The sequence below is a fragment of the Oryx dammah genome, unplaced genomic scaffold (genome assembly GCF_014754425.2).
Source record: "Oryx dammah isolate SB20612 unplaced genomic scaffold, SCBI_Odam_1.1 HiC_scaffold_29, whole genome shotgun sequence".
NCBI classification, from domain to species: domain Eukaryota; kingdom Metazoa; phylum Chordata; class Mammalia; order Artiodactyla; family Bovidae; genus Oryx; species Oryx dammah.
In genome coordinates, this window is record NW_024070213.1 from 15,440,692 (window position 1) to 15,460,801 (window position 20,110).

At 46.3% G+C, this 20,110-nt stretch overlaps 1 protein-coding gene across 1 annotated transcript in view; it reads right to left on the minus strand.

The window, feature by feature from the left end:
* Positions 1-20,110, minus strand: part of ANO2 (anoctamin 2) — a 337,093-nt gene that overhangs the window by 186,154 nt on the left and 130,829 nt on the right. Inside the window, exon 10 of the mRNA XM_040234945.1 lies at positions 2,104-2,238. Coding sequence (XP_040090879.1) covers positions 2,104-2,238 — 135 coding nt within the window. The remainder of the gene's footprint in view (positions 1-2,103; positions 2,239-20,110) is intronic.

Genomic DNA, 20,110 nt, shown 5'->3' on the forward strand with positions numbered 1-20,110 from the left:
AAAAAAAATCCCAACCCTGACAACTATGACTTGCTGAAGTTGGACAAGTTAGGTGACCTTGCTTCTCCATGGAGACCATGCCTCCATGTCTCTGAGGTGAGAATAAGAACACCTATTGTTGACAACATCGATCGCTTCAGGATCGAAGACAGAGCACATAAAACCATCAGCACTGGTGCAGCTCACACTAGGAATGCAGTGTGTATTCCTTCTTCCTTTGGACTTCCCAAGTGGCGCAGTGGTAAAGAACCCGCCCACCAGTGCAGGAGATATGGGTTTCATCCCCAGGTCGGGAGGATCCCCTGGAGTAGGAAATGGCAACCCACTCCAGTTTTCTTGCCTGGAGAATCCCATGGACAGAGGAGTCTGGTGGGCTACAGTCCATGGGGTGGCAAAGAGTCAGACACGACTGAGCATATACGTGCACACACACACACGTGCACACACACACACACACACACACACACATACCTTCTTCCTTTATGCTGTGGACGGCAGAGCCCTGAAAACATAGCTCAAAGGTCCCAGAATTCCAGTCAAGAATCCTGGATGGATGATGACAGGGTTCTATACACAAAAATATTCAAATCCTTGTGCTTATACTAAGGTATTTAGCTTTATTCTAACTACATACAGGTCATCGCCAGTTTTGCTAATTCGCAAGAGCTTTTCTACAGAGTGACACAGAAGCCAGAGCCACCTGGTCCTTACCACTTACCATGCTATCCTCAAACAGCCCAGCTCTCCCTGTTTCTTCAGGAGGTCCTGACTTCCCCATCACCACCCGCCACTGCAGTGGACACCTGCAGGCTGCCCAGTGCCCCCATCTCCCGGGCTATTGAAGGAGAATCCCCATGGCACGGTGTCAGCCTGCCCCCCCCCACCCCAAACATGACCGGCTGGTCGACAGCCTTCACTTAAGCCAAAGAGTCGACAGGACTTTTTCACTTAGGATCAATCACATATAAAGCTCTTAAAATGTGACACCCCGTGAGCTACTAGCAGCAACATTCACATCCTATGGAGAAACTCTGTAGTAAAACAAGAAATACTTGAAAGAATCAGAGACAGCCAGTAAATAGACGGAATCCCTATTTCCACGGTCCTCTGGGTGAGCCACGTGCCAGCCACTGGATCCGCCGAGGTCTCCCCACCGAACCCTGAGGATAAATTCCCTTTTTTGCTCATGCTAGTTCCCATGCATTTCTATCACTTGCAACTGCAAGAGTATTAAAATACACAAATGATGCTTCAGTTTGCCAGGACAGTTCTGGAGGTGCCAAGAGCTTTAAACTCTAAACATTGGCTAAGTGTCTCTTCTGTTCCCTGTGCTCTATTTCTGCCTATGTTGGTTCATTGAAGAATTGTTTATGAATACTTTCCTGGCTGCCAGACACTGTCTCCTTTAATCCTCAGGATACCACCATGAGGCAGGTGTTAGTACTGCCATTTTACAGCCGAGGAAATGGAAAGTCAAGGAGCAAGGAACCCCGTTTCACGGCTAATATGTAAAACAGTCCACCCTAAAGGATGTTCTTTTGTTGAGTGTCCATTTTTTTGTAGGATCTCTTTTCCTCATCAGGACCAGCCTTTGTTCCATCTCTTGGATCTCCAAGAGCCCCCTGTCACCTCCTGTAGTCTCTGACTCCCAGAGCCAGGGCTGAGGTGTCCTCAAGCTCATAGCATTTTATTCCAGCAGTATCTGGCCACATAGATGCCATCTTTACCCAACACCACTCAACACTTGCTGCCTTGGTATGTCTGGGAAATGAAAGAAAAATGCCACAAAATTGAGGGGGAAAAAGCTTTTCCCAGGCATGGTTTCTTTTCTCACCAGTTATCTTCCATCTGCCCAATCAGACCCTGGTCCTGGAGAAGAGTTTGATCAGGAAAGGAAGCGGCCACACTCAGCGTGGCTCTGAGCCCTTCTCAGAATCCAATGCTTCCTGCTCTCTCAGGAGAGAAGGAAGGGAAGTGGGAAGGAGGACACAGGATGGGGCTCTGGAGGGATACGTGTGAAATGTACGATGTCCTCGCAACTGGGATGACACTCTGAACGACTGACACGTGGGAACTGAGCCTTCGCCTTTAAAGTCAGCTCACCTGGGAATATCTTCTTCGATGGTTGCACATCCGTAAAGAAACACGATGATCCCAATGACAGACGACGGGATGAGGAAGGATGTATATAATCCCAGCCAGGCAAAATACAGTCCGATCTTTTCTCCAAAATACTTTCTGGAAAAAAGAAGAAAATGCAACATACACTAAGAAGATCATAGACTTTCCTTCTTTCTGTTTGCTCTAAACCTGACAACAGGTCGGCACAAATGCAAAGGGACGGAGGTTATCTGGGGAAGGTGGGGGGGTGGACCTCAGCGCAAGGAATCAACAACTGGTCTTTTCTGAAATGAATCGCATTCCCTTAGAATCGCATACGCACGCCTGTTCATGGAAAGAAGTTACACAGAGGAATCCAGGCCTAAGAACAAACTGAGAATAGGTCATATATTTTGGCATCTTTACCAGACACACATGAATAACATATCAGAATTCCATGAATGCCATAGCACTCAACCCACAGAAAAACACACCTTTTTGAAACTGCTTATCTGGATAAAACACACAAATCCGGGGGCATACATCCTGATGTATGGGCTTCCCTGGTGGTTCAGACAGTAAAGAATCTGCCTGCAATGCAGGAGACCTGGGTTCAGTCCCTAGGTTGGGAAGATCCTCTGGAGAAGGGCATGGCAACCCACTCCAGTATTCTTGCCTGGAAAATTCCAGGGACAGAGGAGCCTAGTGGCCTTCAGTCCATGGGGTCACAGAGAGTCAAATATGACTGACACACACAGACACACAAACACACACACACACTGATGTATACAAACCAATATAAATACAGTCATAGAAAAATAACTGGAAGAAATTAGATAAAATATGGGTCATGGTTTCTTTGGCTGATGGGACTACTGGTGGTTTTATTGCTTTATTTTTTTAATCCTTCTGCATTTTTTTAACTCTGTTTCTTCATGAATTCCTTTTTTATAAACAGTGGTTTCTTTTTGAAAGAAAAGGTATCATCCATATCTTTTTGTTCCCCAGATCACACGGTTAATAAATGACCACAGTCAGTCTCTAAAAAGGGGTTTTCCCTTAGATGAGTATTGATTACGGATGCTTGATGAGGAAACACAATCCACAGAGGAGAAGTATATTTTATTTCTCAGGAGCCTCTGACATAAAACACAGGAGGGAAATAGGAGCTCAGCTCACCTTTTGATCTAAGGACTAGAGGGTAAGGAGAACAAATAAAACTTATTTATCAAAGGCAATGGCACCCCACTCCAGTACTCTTGCCTGGAAAATCCCATGGATGAAGGAGCCTGGTGGGCTGCAGTCCATGGGGTCACGAGTCAGACACAACTGAGCGGCTTCACTTTCACTTTTCACTTTCATGCATTGGAGAGGGAAATGGCAACCCACTCCAGTGTTCTTGCCTGGAGAATCCCAGGGACGGGGGAGCCTGGTGGGCTGCTGTCTATGGGGTCGCACGAGTTGGACATGACTGAAGCAACTTAGCAGCAGCAGCAGCAGCAGTAGAGCACTGCTTCCACTTAGGATGTAGACAACTGCCAGGAAATGTAGGTTTCATCCCAACAATAAAAGAAAGCTAGATAACCTGTGAATCAAAACTTTTCATGACCCCATCAGAGAGTAGAGGTTGCAAGGTAACCAGACGAGCCACACTTTTTTAAAATGACAAGCTCCTCCAAGGAAAAATGGACTCACAACAGTTTTGTTGAGCATGAGACAGAAAGGCAGTCCCATAAAGTGAGTAAGAAGAAACAGCTAAAAATTTTTAAGACACTGGAAGCTGAGCGGAGGTCAGCATGACATATTGAATAACTGGGCACTCCAGACACAAGAGGAGGTTGTATTCATTTGCAAGATCCTATGGGAAGACCAGCAGGTTTCTCATGAGAAGGACTGTAGGCAACAAAGGAGCCAGAGAGAGCCCTTAGATGCATACAGGCAAGAAAGCCCACCCATCTCCCTGAACCATCTTTCTTTTAAACCAAAAATCAGCAGTCGGATGCCGGGGAGGGGCAGGAGAGAGACTCCATGGGGCAAAGGGCTGAAAGGGAACCATGAGGACCAATTTCCAGTGCCCTACAATGGGTCTGAGAGTTGGACCATAAAGAAGGCTGAGTGCCGAAGAACTGATGCTTTCAAACTGGGATGCCAGAGAAGACTTTTGAGAATCCCTTGGACAGCAAGGAGATCTAACCAGTCAATCCTAAGGAAAATCAACCCTAAATATTTCATTGGAAGGGCTGATGCTGAAGTTGAAGCTCCAATACTCTGGCCACCCGATGTGAAGAGCCAACTCATTGGAAAAGAGCTCACTCGTGCTGAGAAAGATTGAGGACAAGAGGAGCAAGGGGAGACAGAGGATAAGATGGTTAGATAGCATCACTGACTCAATGGACATGAGCTGGAGCAAACTCAAGGAGATAGTGAAGGACAGGGAAGCCTGGCGTGCTGCAGTTCATGGGGTCACAGAGAGCTGGACACGGCTTGGTGACGAACACTGACGACAACCCCCAGGAGGCACAATCACAGAATCCCACCACTGAAGGAATCTGAAGTCCATGGTGTGCTGAGTGACTCCAGCAGCAATGACTGGCCTGACCCCACTCCCCTACTAAAGGCCTGACAGAGAGGTATAAGCCCATTTCTGGGCATAAATACCATGTACTTCAGTCTCTACTGTCCTTTAAAACACAGTGTCCAGAATTGAGAAAAAAATCTCGAGAGGGACTTCCTTGGTGGTCCAGCCGTTGAGACTCCACATTCCTAATGCAGGGGGCTTGGGTTCGATCCCTGGTCAGGGAACTAGAGCATACATGCTGCAACTAAGACCTGGCGCAGCCAAATAAATAAAAATAGATGAAGGTTAGTTTTTTTTAAAGCTTGAGAAACATGAAAAATGTACTGTCAAGAAATGAAGAAATCAATAAAACCAAAGTTGATCTTGATGCCATAAATATCACACAGGGATTTTCTCTCTCTTTCTCTTTTTTTTTTTTTCCTGATGTGAACCATTTTTAAAATTTTATTAAATTTGTGACAATATTGCTTCTGTTGTATGTTTTGATTTTTGCCCATGAGGCCTATGGGATCTTAAGTCCCCAACCAGGGATTGAACCTGCACCCCCTGCAATGGAAGGTGAAATCTTAACCACTGGACCACTAGGGATGTCCCGTACAGGGACTTTAAAATAACTATAATAATACACTAAGGAAGAATCTAATACAAAAGAAAAAATTGGAAATATCCACAGAGAGACAGAAACACAAGAGTGTAACATGGAAATACTAGGGCAAAAATATTTTATCAGATATGAAAAAGGTTTTCATTACAGTGTCTTAGCAGGTGACTGAATGCAACTGAGGAAAGACTCAATAAACTTGCATATAAGTCAATGAATACTATCCAAACTAAGATACAAACAATAAAGAAGAAAATAGAATCTATTGATCAAGGGCTACAGGCAGTATCAAAGAAGGTATCATATATGTAACTGAAGTCCCAGAGGAGTAAGAGAAACAGGATAGAAGGAGTATCTCCACGGATTATGATTAAGAATTTTCCAAAATTAATCAAAAATAACAAAGATCCAAGAGAATCCAAAGATCCAACAAAAATAATAAAAGATCCAAGAACTCCAAGGAACCCCAAGCAAACAGGTCAAAAAATAAAAATAAAACTTCACACACTTAGACACATCATAATGAAACTTCTGAAAAGCAAAGATAGGAAGAAAGACGCCTTTAAGTTGGAGCGGTAGTGTGTGCATGCTAAGTTGCTTCAGTCATGTCCAACTCTTTGCAGCCCTAAGGACTGTAGCCCACCAGGCTCCTTTGTCCACGGAGATTCTCCAGGCAAGAATACTGGAGTCGGCTGCCATGCCCTCCTTCAGGGATTGAACCCATGTGTCCTATGGCTCCTGCATTGCAGGCAGATTCTTGACTGCTGAGCCACCAGGGAAGAATACCGGAGTGGCAGGGGTGGGAGGAATGAGGAAAGGAGGGTATTAGGTACAAAGGAACAAAGGTGAGATTTATAGACAAGTTCTTGGCAGAAACTATGCAGGCCATAAGATAAGAGAGTGGCAACTTTAAAGTATGGGGAAAAAAAAACAACAGTCAATCCAGAATACTATACAGAAAGAAAGCAGCTTTCAAAAATGAGACAAAATGAAAACTATTTCAGCAAGCAAAGGCTGAGGGAATTCACTGCCAACAGATCTGCACAACCAGAAACGTGGAAGGAAGTTCTTAAGTTAAAAATCTAGGTATACAGATCTTTCATGTGAGAGTGCCAGAAATAGTAAAAAAATAATGGTAAATGTAAAGACATTCTTATTTTTTATCTTTTTAAAAGGTAATTCACTGTCTAAAATATCATTCTCAATGGGGGCAAAATTGTCTCCAAGGGGACAAAACTGGTTCTTTGGAAGCCAAAAACTATCTTAGTTATTACAGTTAGTTTTAAGGCCTCCAGAAGGCCAAAGAACATAAACTGATGTATAGTACATCTGTAGTATTTTAACCGTGAAGAGGAAATTCAAGAAAAAAAATAATGTCTACAAAGTGCCTTAGGAAAGAAACAATGGGGAAAAAAGTTTGAGAAACATTGGCATAGAACAAGACCAGTTACAACATTTTGTGGTGTTCACAACAGACATTAAAGTGAAATGTAGTAGTAGCACAAAACATAGGAAGGAGGAAATTGAGGGAGGAAACTGAGGTGTGCTGTTGTAAGGCTCTTATGCTCTATGTTGAAGTAGTATATATTGCTTGAAAGAAAAATATGATACATTAATGACGTATTTTGTAAACCCTGGAGCAACCACTAAGTTTTTTAAATGGCTGATACTGGAGGTAAAATGAAATTATAAGATTTCAAAAGATGGCATGAAAAGAGGAAAAACAGGGGGAAAAGGACATACAGAACAAGTAAAAACAAATAGTGATATGGTAGATTTAAAATGCAAATAATGTAAATGATTACATTAAATATAAATGTATAAGAAACCCACATGAAATATAAGGGCATTTACAGAATGAAAGCAAAGGAATGGAAAAAGACATACCATGCCAATACTAATGAAAAGAAGGCTGAGGTATAAAAGGGATGATCAAATAATCATAAAGTGATCAATTCATTAAGAAGACCAAATAATCCTAAATATTGATACATACACTAAAATACTATGTCAAATGCGTACATCAAAAAACATGCAATAAAAACTGAGAACCAAGGATTTCCCTGGCGGTTCAGTGGTTAAGACTTCACCTTTCAATGCAGGGGCTGCAGCTTCAATCTTTGGTCAGGGAGCTAAGATTCCTTGTGCCTCAGCCAAAAAACCAAAACATAAAACAGAAGCAATATTGTAACAAATTCCATAATTACTTGAAAAATGGTCCATAGCAACAAAAACTGAAGGAAAAAAAAAAACAGAATTGAACTAGAAGGATAAACACATATATCTTCCTGTATAAATAAGAGACTTCAACACTTCTCTTTAGTAGTTGACAAAGCAAGTACAAAAAACAGCAATAAGGATACAACAGTCACTTCAAACCAACTTGACCAAACTGATATCTATATAACACACCATCAAACAACAACGAAAAACACATTCTTCGTAATACATCGTCACCAAGAACCATATCTTGAATCGTGAAACAAATCTAACAAATTTTTTAAAAAATGAAATAGTAAAAATGTTTTACTATGAACACAGCTAAATTAAACAGCAGAAAGATGTCTGGAAAAATCCCCAAATATTCGGAAATTAAATAATATCTTTCTACGTAACCCAGAGGTCAAAGAAGAAATCACAAAGGAAATGAGAAAATATTTTTGACTGAGTTAAAAACAAAAACACACATATCAAAATTTGTGGGATGCCATTACACTTAGAAAGCCAGTAATACTTAGAAATTTATAGCACTGAATATTTGGGACTATAATAAGAAAGGTTTTTTTAAATTCATCCAGAATTGTTCTTACTGAAGTATAGCTGATTTACAATGTTGTTTTAGTTTCAGGGGTACAGCAAAGTGATTCAAATGTGTGTGTGTGTGTGTGTGTGTGTGTGTGTGTACGTGCGTGCTAAGTCACTTCAGTTGTGTCTGACTCTTTGTGACCCTGTGGGTACAGCAAAGTGATTCAAGTGTGTGTGTGTGTGTGTGTGTGTGTGTGTGTGTGTGCATGCTAAGTCACTTCAGTTGTGTCCGACTCTTTGTGACCCTGTGGGTACAGCAAAGTGATTCAAATGTGTGTGTGTGTGTGTGTGTGTGTACGTGCGTGCTAAGTCACTTCAGTTGTGTCCGACTCTTTGTGACCCTGTGGGTTGTAGCCCGCCAGACTCCTCTGTCCATGGGATTCTCCAGGCAACAACACTGGAGTGGGTGGCCATTTCCTTCTCCAGGGGGTCTTCCTGACCCAGAGATGGAACCCGTGTCTCTTATGTCTCTGCATTGGCAGGTAGGGTCTTTACCACTAGCGCCATCTGGGAAGCCCAGCACTGTTCATAACACTCCCCCGCAAAACTGGGAACTACCCAGATGGCCCAAAGCAAGAGAATGGATAAATATGTTCTGACACATTTGCCCCAAAGAATATTATACAACAAGGAGAACGGACAAAATATAAGAGTGCACAACCACATGGACAACACACACCCTCTGAACAAAAGAAGACAGGTACACAGAAATTATTACACAGTACAATTCCATTTCTTTAAGGTTCAAAAGCAAAATAACTGTGTTAAATACAGATGGTTATTAGCCCGAGGAAGGCAGCGACCAGAAGGGAAATGGGTGAGGGTGGGGGGACTTCAGGTGTTAATACGGTAAGTTCCCTACATACCAACGAGTTCTGTTCCGAGAGCACTTTTCCTAAGTCCAAAAATTTAGCCTAGGTACCCAACTAACACAGTCAGCAATAGAGTGCTATACTGTAATAGGTTTATAATACTGTTCACACAAATAACACATAAAAAATAGACACAAAAGTAAAGAAAACATTTTTAATCCCAAGGTACAATATCTTGAAAAGTACAATAGTCCAGTACAACAGCTGGCACACAGGGGCTGGCATCAAGTGACCAGGCAAGAAGAGTTACTGACTGGAGGAGGGAGAGGAGCAGAGAGATGATGGGGCTGAAGGATGGTCAACAACAGGAGATGGAGGGCAAGCTGCCAGTTCACTCACACCTGATGTCGATGGACATGTGAAAGCGCTTTCGCATGTTTGAGAGTTTGCATCTTGAAGGTTCATATGTGGGGGACTAATTTATAATGTTCTTCCTTGATCTGGTAATGGGTATAAGGGTGTGTTCAGTTTTCAAAAATTCAGAGAGTTGTATACTTTTTTGTGCATACACCTTTCTGTCCATATATTATACTTTGGTTTTGAAATGGCTCAAGACACCACATGCCCTATAACCCACAGGCCAACAGACTCCCTGAAGGGCATCTTACCCATTCTCTTGCCTTCAAGCCAGAAAGCAAGTAACCCACGTCAGGCATCATCATTCAGGCTCAGACTGTCCAGCAGCCCTGAAAGGGGAGCTGTCATCTGAGGGCAGCTCAGAAGGCCAAACAAAGACAAGGCTTCCCGACCAAAGTGGCCAGCCCGAGACCAAAGTCAGCATTCGGCAGGGTCCCTGAGGCGGTGGCCTAGGCCATGTGATGGCTGCACCATCCTCAGGAGCTCAGACTGGGGCAGGAGATGGGTATCAGGAGATAGCTGTGCTAGCCGGAGGGGTAACGTACTGCTCTCAGCTCCTGCCAAGCCCACATCATCGGACACAGCGGCAGGTGGGGCACCCTCCTTCTTGGTCTGACAAAAAGTGCTCAGGCTTTCCCTGCCCCTTGAGGTGGGTTAAAGGCACACAGGTTCAGGTACCCCGAGCAGGACCGTGGGCAGGTACAGGGACAGAAAGAATGTTCTGAGCCCTTAATTAAAGTTCACCACTGCTGACTCTCTGGAAGTCGGCCTAGAACTTCCTCCTACAGAAGCAGCCAGGCAGCCCACGAAAGCCTCTCCCAGATGAAACCCAGAGATGTGGCCAGCATAGTTTTGCCTCCTGAACTGCCAGCGTCCTCTCCTGTACCTCGGCCTAGAGATAATGTGGTTGATGAGGGGTCAGGAGAGCAAGGGAAGGGATATTCACGTGGTGGGGACCACGGGCCAAACCCTAAATTAAGTGCTTGACAGCATCTCATTTCATGCTCACAAAACCTTACAAGGTGAGTTAAAAATCAGTGTTAAGATTGGATTCAGAGGTGCAAAACGGTTGAAGGTGTTGGGGTCCTTCCAGTCACCTTCTGTTTGGTTTAAATGGTGACTCAATGCAGGACACCCAAGTACAACCCCTGGGTTGGGACGATCCCCCAGAGAAGGGAATGGCAACCCACTCCAGGATTCTTGCCTGGAGAATCCCATGGACGGAGGAGCCTCGTGGGCTACCGTCCAGGGGGTCGCAAACAGTCAGACACGACCAAGTGACTAACACTTGCACTTTTCAGACATAGTTGATATTTATTTAAAACTAGTGTTGATGGGTTTCTTTCCTCAGGACTGCAAGCACGTGGCCCTTCTCTCCTGTGGGTACAGACATGTCCATGAGAAAGGACCCTCCCTACCAGTCACAGGATGACAGTTCCCCCGGACTCTCTCTCGACCTGCCTTCTCATTGTCAGCCTGAACCCTGTGTGCGGGACCCCAGGTTGGGAAGAACAGTCAGATCATCACCCTTCTGCCAAAGCCGACAGCAGGACCCAAGCCACCGACCCCTTTGCCAGGCACAGGCTGGCAGACACCGTGGCTGGCTCCTGTGATCAACAACTCGAGGCCAGAAGACTCTGAGTTCTCAGCCCTCCAGGGGAGGCCAAAGAAAGGGCCCCTTCTGGAAAGAAAATTTTGCTTATATGAGGGAAATCCAGAAAGTCCAGTAAAAAGGGGCTGGGCTCATGGTGGCTGAGAAAATGGGGCTTGGCTCCAGTCCTGACATTAGGAGACAACACAGATGCCGGCCAGCGGGATGGGAGCTGCCCCGAAGTTCCAGCAGGAGAAGAGGACTCCTTGGAATCAGAGCGCCCGGGGTCTCCAATGCTCTCCTGAGCCGCTTCTGTCCAGTGCCTCCCTCCCCCTTGCTAAGTCCTCTCATTTACAGGTTTCCAAATAAAGAGCAGTCTACGGAGCGAGGGAAGCTGTGGGGCCAGGATGGCAGGATGCAGGACTAGAGACGGAGTGGGCAGAGCTGACGCTGTCCATCACAGGCACATAGCAGATGTGTTCAGAGGGGCAAATGGGACCAGAGAGCCAAGAGGACCCAGGACCAGATGTGCAAGGCGTCCATTCCTGGGGCAGCCAGAGAGGGGAGGTGCAAGTGGCAGGTGGAAAAGTCAGGAAGGGGATTTCCCTGGTGGTCCAGTGGTTAAGACCCCATCTTCCAATGCAGGGGACTCAGGTTCCATCCCTGATTAGGGAAATAAGATCCCACAAGCCACATAGCAACTAAGCCCACGTACCATAACTAGAGAGTCTAAGCGCTGCAACAAAACATCACGCATGACACAAGGACGACCCCATGTGCTGCAACTAAGACCCAACGCAGCTAACTAAGCCTGCGTGCTGCAACAAGGGAGGCCAGTGCAATGCAACCAAGAGCTGAAGTGCGGCAGTGAAGACCCAGCTGCTGCTGCTGCTGCTAAGTCACTTCAGTCGTGTCCGACTCTGTGCGACCCCATAGACAGCCCACCAGGCTTCCCCGTCCCTGGGATTCTCCAGGCAAGAATACTGGGGTGGGTTAGACCCAGCGCAGCCAAACTAAAGTACAATAATTTTATAAAAGGAAAGTCAGGAAGGCAAGAAGTCAAAGCTGAGAAAGTTAAGTTGAAGAAAGAAAAACAAAGCAGGAAGAAACTGAGCTTCCAGAAACCACAGCTTCAACAGGATCACCTTCAGAATCCAGGAGAAATACTAAAGGCATGTTCGGACCTTCGTCTTCCTACTGCTTTGTGTATTTCCTTCGGGGGTGGGGGAGGGGTGGACTTCTATTAGCAGCCATGCCTCCTCATGCACACATGATGAGACCTCCGTTTATTTACATGATCTGCTAGGTCCCATGTGATCTGGTCGAAGCCCCTGACCCTCTTGGAACAAATCCAGTTTTTTTTTCTCCTGCTGTTCTCTTTTTCTTGGCTCCAGCTCATGAGTCCTTACTGTCCCTCAAACACGCGGCACCAGCTCGCACCTCGGGACCTTTGCTGTGGCTGGAACCCCACCTTCACCCTCTCACATTCATGTCATCACTTCTTCTGTTTCTTCTCCAATGCCACCTCCTTAGAAAGGCCTCCTGGGTTCACCCCACCCCAAAGGGCACCTGACCTCTGCCCTCGCTACACTTCTCTTCATAACACTTAACATGACTTAACACGGTTTTCTAAACTGATTCGTGTTTTTGTTCATCTCCACTGATAGACTGTGCTTCCCAGGTGGCTCACTGGTAAAGAATCCGCCTGCCAGTGCAGGAGACACATGAGGCGTGGGTTCGATCCCTCAGCTGGGAGAATCCCCTGGAGGAGGAAATGGCAACCCACTCCAGTATTCTTGCCTGGAGAATCCCATGGACAGAGGAGGCTGGCAAGCTATAGTCCATGGGGTTGCAAAGAGTCGGAAATGATGAGCGTGCACGCACACACTGCTAGAATGTAAGCTTCCCAAGGGCAGACTTTTTCGGTCCTATTCACCATTGTTCCCTTAGTGCCTAGAATGAGTCTGGCATGTGGCTTAACAAGCGTTTGTTTAATGGGTGCTAAGTCCTGACAGTAACCCCATGAGGTGGTTACTTGGCCCGTCCCTCTTCTTTGCATGAGCTGAGCACAGCTCAGAGAAATTGAATAACTTGTGTAAGATCACCCAGCTAACGAGAAAAGAATCCAGCGCCAACTCAGAGCAGCCCGATTTCAAGCCTGCACTTTAACCCTGACATGTATTTCTTGGGTAACGCGGTGGAGGATAATGCAGACTTGAGCCTCCCAGTTTACAAAGTATTATGATTTATTTTTCTAATATTTTACTAAAATTGTGAAAGGGACTCTAAGGATCAGCTAAAGCGGAATTCTCCACTCAATGGTTTATAAAACTCATTCACATCAAAAAAGGTAGTAATGGCCTCTGTTCCAATTTTCATTTGTAAAGAAGCAATCCATAAAATAATTATTTAGACGTTTTCTGTTTATTAACGAGCAGCCTGAGAGCTTCCAAGAACATGTCCCACGGTGACTAGAGACACATGCTCAGGCTTTGGCCTCCAGCCATTTATCACCTAGCAGTTCTGGCCATTTTACACTGTTTTCATTTTCATTCTTATATATTGTTTTTTTTTTTAAACCACAACCAATCTTGAAAGAAAGATGGAAACCTAAGGACCACTGAAATATAGTGAAATATACCGTGTTAATGCAGAGCATAAAAATGGCAAGAAAGAATTCAATACGTTTGATATTCACACAGATTCATAAATTGCATACAACTGATCAAGATTACTATGTGATACATAAAGATACGGGCTTCCCTGGTGGTTCAGTGGTAAAGAACCTGCCTGTTAATGCAGGAGACATGAATTCAATCCCTGAGTCAGGAAGATCCCCTGGAGAATGAGAATGATCCCAAGGAAAGAGGAGCCTGGCAGGCTACAGTCCATGGGATCACAAAGAGTCGGACACGACTGAGAGACTAATAACAACACATAAAGATATGCTCATTACCAAAAGGAATGGAGCTAAAGGAAGGACAGCTATTTAAAGGAAGAAGAGGTATTTTATCCCATTTTACCCCACTGGCTTTTCATTTACTGAGTTAGACTGTCAGATGGCACGGCCAAGATGACAGAGTAGGAAGATTCTGTGTTCACCTGTTCCCACGAGCACAACAAAATTACAACAATTCACAGAGCAGCTACTGACGAGAAAGACCAGAACCTAGCAGGAAAGATCATCAACAACTAAAGAGAGAAAGAAGGGACCAAACTGACATGGCTAGGAGGGGCAGAGACACTGAAGAGTCAAGTCCCACCCCCTCAGTAGGTAACCTACAAAGGGGACAGAACATAACACCAACTCGCTCAGTCATGTCTGACTCTTTGCAACTCCACGGACTGCAGCCCGCCGGGCTCCTCTGTCCGTGAAAGTCTCCAGGCAAGAATACTGGAGTGGGTTGCCATTTCCTCCTCCAGGGGACATTTCCAACCCAGGGCTCTAACTCAGGTCTTCCACATGGCAGGCAGATTCTTTACCATCTGAGCAACCAGGGAAGCCAAACAGGAGGATAATTACAACTGCAGAAGTTCTTCCTAAGGAGTGAGGGACCTGAGACCCACATCAGGTTCTCCAGCCTGGGGGTCCTGCATTGGAAAGACAAGCCCCCAGAATATTTGGCTTTGAAGGTCAGCAGGGCTGGGCTACAGTCCATGGGGTGGCAAAGAATCGGACACGACTGAGCAACTAACACTTACACACTCAGGGCTGACTTCCAGGAGAGCCAGAGGGCTGTGGGAAATAGAGGCTCCACTCTTACATGATACACACAAAATCCCACCCACTCAGGGACCCAGGGCAGAAGCAGTCATTTGAAAGGAGCCTGGGTCAGAGCCCCCGATGATCTTGGAGAGCCTCCTGGAAAGGCGGGAGGTGATAGAGCTCATCGTGGGGACCCAGACACTGGTGGCAGCCAATTTGGGGAGTTCTTTGTATCACGAACACCCTGGAGCTGGCAAGAGTATTCTGGAATCCTCCCTCTGGTTCATTAGCGCCAGTACCTGGCCTCCGAACCAGTCTGCTGGAAACAGTACTGGGAGCCTCAGGCCAAGCCAAGCAACAAGCTGAGTGGGGATGCCGCCCACCCACCAGCAAACTGGCTGCCTTAAGACCCTCTGAGATTAGAGCAACCCCAGAACCTAGCCCTGCCTTATGGGTGTCCCAGAACCTAGTCCCACACACCAGCACACTGGTTCAGGCCCTAGGATCCCCAGAACTATGCAGTCCCCAGAACCTGATTCTGCCCACCAGTGAGCTGGCACTGGCCTCGGGACCATCTGGGCTTCGGTCCCGCACACCAGTTACTTTACACCAGCTCCAGCACCCCTGGGCTCTGAGCCACCCACCAGTGGGCCAAAACCAGCCACAGGGACTAGCCTCACACATTAGCTGTCCCATAGCAGTTCTGGGACCTCCAAGCCCCACAACCAGAGACTCCAGGACCTAGGTCCACCCACCAGTGGGCCAGCACTAGCCCCGGAATCTGGCCTCTCCAACCAGCCCCAGGACCACCACAGGCTGAAGCCCACCCTATCAGGACCCAGGCCACCCATCAGCAGACTGGCACCAGCCCCAAGACCTCCTGGGCCCCAGCCCCCACCCACCAGCATGCCAACAGAGGCTCAGCAACACCTTGGGCCCCTCACTCAGCCTGAGATTCAGCCCCTGATCAGAGACCAAGACAAGTTTTGGAACACCCTGGACTCCACAGCCTGGTATATCAGGAACCAGCCGCATCACTAATCCCACCCACCAACAGGCCAACAACAGCCCTGGGATTGCCAAGGCCCTGCAGCCAGAGAGCCCAAGATCTGACTCTATTCACCGGAGGACCAGCTCTAGTTCTGGGACACCGTGGGCCCTAGTCCCACCCACCAGCAGGCTGACATCAGCTCCAAGACACCTTGGACCCCTCAGCCAACAATCTCAAGACCCAGCATCACTCACCAGCAGACCAACACCAGCTTTGGGACACCCCAGAATCTGCAGTCAGCCAGTTCTTCTGGGGTATAGAGCCAGCCTGATTAAAGGTAAAGATGCTTAGGCATGCCCAGGCTCCATGAGGTGAAGTCACTCAGTCGTGTCCGACTCTTTGCAACCCCGTGGACTGTAACCTACTAGGCTTCTCCATCCATGGGATTCTCCAGGCAAGAATACTGGAGTGGATTGCTATTTCCTTCTCCGATGTGAGACCATTAACAAATTCCTTCCCCAAGTCCAGCCCATCCCTCCAACCAAATCATTCCTTCCTTGGACTCCACACCAGCCATGAGCACCATGGGCAGACATATGTCTTCATCCCTCATCTGTTATATCCTGTAACTGAGTTCCTCTGCACTGTACTGAAACTTTGTAGTTATAATCAACAGTACTGAAAATCTGGGACTTCCCTGGTGGTCCAGTGGTTAAGAATCTGCCATCCAATGCAAAGGGCCACGGAATCCATACCTGATCAGGGAACTAAGACTTTCACATACTTCAGAGCAACTAAGCCCACGTGCCCCATCTAGAGTCCACGCACAGCAATGAAAGATCTCACGTGCCACAATGAAGACACAATGCAGCCAAATACATAAATATTTTTTTTAAATCCTGCAAACCTGCACTACACTTTATAGTATATAAAGTCCCTTACATATCCTATCACATGCAATCCTCCCAACCACTCTTTGGACAAGACAGTGAAGGTCACAGATGAAAACAACAGGCCCAAAGCCAAACAGCTAGGAGGGACGACGCCTTCCACCTCCACTGCTCTCTTGTGATTTAAGGCTGGTATATTTCGTCCCCCTAGTCTGACTGTAAGCACATCCAGTGCTTATATCGATGTATCTTCTCCTCTCCACCTGGCCCCGCCCTTTTCCAGCACATGGTAAGTCCCTGTTGAATGCATGAATGGTGAGCATGGGGCGCGAGCACCTCTGTGTGTCAAGTAACAGGAAGAAGAAGCCCCAGGCTTCAGGTGACTCACACAGAAGTGCTTTAGGAGTCGGGGCATGCAGGGGCAGCTCCAGGCTCTCTGAGCAGATGGCTGGTTCCCTGAAGAACCTATATGCAGGTAGACCTTGCCCTACCTCAACTCCATCAGCATCTTTTAATTTCAGGACTAGAGAATGAGGAGCTCCTTTGAGCTTGGATGCAATCTTGGTCCCAGTGCCTTCTTCTCAATGGTGTACAAATGCAGAACCCTACGAGGACTTGAGGCCTGAGTCAAAGGTTACATCAAGGGTCCCCAACCCCCCGGCCTTGAACCGGCACCAATCCATGGACTGTTAGGAACCTGACCACATGGCAGGAGGTGAGCAGCAAGCAAAGTTTCATCTGCCACTCGCCATCACTCTCCATCGCTCCCATTACCTCCTGAATCATTGAACACATTACTACCTGAACCATCCCCTTCCCATCCGCCGTCCATAGAAAAACTGTCTTCCCTGAAACTGGTCCCTGGTGCCAAAACCATGGGAGATTGCTGGGTTCCATGCCTTTTGATCACTGGCAAAGCTCCTGAGCTATCTAAGCGGAGAACAATACCTGGAGGACCACTTCAAAGTTCGAGAAGATGACTCCTGATCATGGCAAGTGCCAAAGAACCCAGCTTCTGGAGTTAGGAAAAGTTCATGCCTCTCTCATCCAAACCTCACTCAACGCATAAAGAGCTCTTTAAAATATATACCAAGGAAGTACTGAGGCGAAAGTGAGCTTAAAAATAATCAGAAATGTGGAAACCAACACCAGCCTGGAGAAAATAAAAAAGGCAGTGGAGTCAGGGCATTCATGAGGCCCAAGGAGCTGGAGCTTGAGGCATCAGCATGAACCAAGGATCCTGAGTGCTGTGGATGATAAACAGAACTGTCTCTAGATGAGACAGAAGGTCACAGGTAGCAATAATCAGCTACAGCCTCACATAGGCTGCAGAGAAGGGATGATTTGATCATCTGTCCTCACCTCCTGTTGAGGATACAGAGATGGAAGCAAGGTCTGAGGGATGAAGACAGCAAGACAGGGGAGAGGAGGAGAGCGCAGTGTCCCCACGTGAACTTGATCCTCTCAAACCCTGGCAGGTGGCAGAGATGAAGAGACTGACACGGGGCTTGTAAAAGTGGCCCCCATGTCATCCAGAGGCTCTCTCCCATCAGTGCTTTCTTATTCTTTCAGGGCAAATGCATCACAAGCATATGGATTTGGTTGGATTTCCACACCCCATCTTCCTCTCCTCCTGCCAGGAAAATGAAAAGGGGGAAAAACAGCCAGGCAGGGACCAAAATTTGTAGCATGGCTTTAAGCAAGCTTGGAGCATGCCAGGGAAATAGCTGGAGCTGGTCAACATATTCAAATGGCAGTGGCAGCTGGTCCCATCAGTAACACTGATGGCCAGGAACATACCCGCCATCAGGCAAGAGCAGATACGCAGGTCTGCCAAAGGGCACTGGGAGAAATGGCCCTCAAGTGCCAAGGCCCTCAGATGGCCAAGGTGCCGTGTTATTTCCCTGCAGTTGCAAAAGCAGTGTGTAGGGCTGAGTCCACTTCTGTCCTCAGACTTTATCAAAGGGGTGGTATCCAGCTGTGCTCTGTTGCCACTGGAAATGGAACAGAAGGACTTCCATTAGAGCAAAGGGAAGGCAATCAAGACATCAAAAGGAATGACCATTGCAACGCTGTCTTATGACCAGGCATAGTAAGCATGTGCCTATAAATCATCTATTTACAAATATTTATTGGGTGCAACTCTCATAAGAATTGCATGATGTGTCAGAGACTAAGCGGGATGATATTCAGATATTATTACCAGGCCTCGCACTCGCACTACAGGATGGTATTATCAACCCAACTGTATAGATGAGGACTGAGTCAAGTGGGCCTTAGGAAGCATCACTACGAACAAAGCTAGTGGAGGTGATGGAATTCCAGTGGGGTTATTTCAAATCCTAAAAGATGATGCTGTGAAAGTGCTATACTCAATATGCCAGCAAATTTGGAAAATTCAGCAGTGGCCACAGGACTGGAAATGGTCAGTTTTCATTCCAGTCCCAAAGAAAGGCAATGCCAAAGATTGCTCAACTCCCGCATAATTGCACTCATCTCACATGCTAGTAAGTAATGCTCAACATTCTCCAAGCCAGGCTTCAGCAATACATGAACTGTGAACTTCCAGATGTTCAAGCTGGTTTTAGAAAAGGCAGAGGAACCAGAGATCAAATTGCCAACATTTAATGGATCATCGAAAAAGCAAGAGAGTTCCAGAAAAACATCTATTTCTGCTTTATTGACTATGCCAAAGCCTTTGACTGTGTGGATCACAATAAACTGGAAAATTCTGAAAGAGATGGGAATACCAGACCACCTGATCTGCCTCTTGAGAAACCTGTATGCAGGTCAGGAAGCAACAGTTAGAACTGGACATGGAACAACAGACTGGTTCCAAATAGGAAAAGGAGTACATCAAGGCTGTATATTGTCACCCTGCTTATTTAACTTCTATGCAGAGTACATCATGAGAAACACTGGGCTGGAAGAAGCACAAGCTGGAATCAAGATTGCCAGGAGAAATATCAATAACCTCAGATATGCAGATGATACCACCCTTACGGCAGAAAGTGAAGAAGAAATAAAGAGCCTCTTGATGAAAGTGAAAGAGGAGAGTGAAAAAGTTGGCTTAAAGCTCAACATTCAGAAAATGAAGATCATGGCATCTGGCCCCATCATTTCATGGGAAGTAGATGGGGAAACAGTGGAAACAATGTCAGACTTTATTTTTGGGGGCTCCCAAATCACTGCAGATGGTGATTGCAACCATGAAATTAAAAGATGCTTACTCCTTGGAAGGAAAGTTATGACCAACCTAGATAGCATATTCAAAAGCAGAGACATTACTTTGCCAACAAAGGTCCATCTAGTCAAGGCTATGGTTTCTCCAGTAGTCATGTATGGATGTGAGAGTTGGACTATATAGAAAGCTGAGCACAGAAGCATGGATGCTTTTGAACTGTGGTGTTGGAGAAGACTCTTGAGAGTCCCTAGGACTGCAAGGAGATCCAACCAGTCCATCCTAAAGGAAATCAGTCCTGGGTGTTCATTGGAAGGACTGATTTTGAAGCTGAAATTCCAATATTTTGGCCACCTGATGTGAAGAGCTGACTCACTTGAAAAGACCCTGATGTTGGGAAAGATTGAAGGCAGGAGGAGAAGGGGATGACAGAGGATG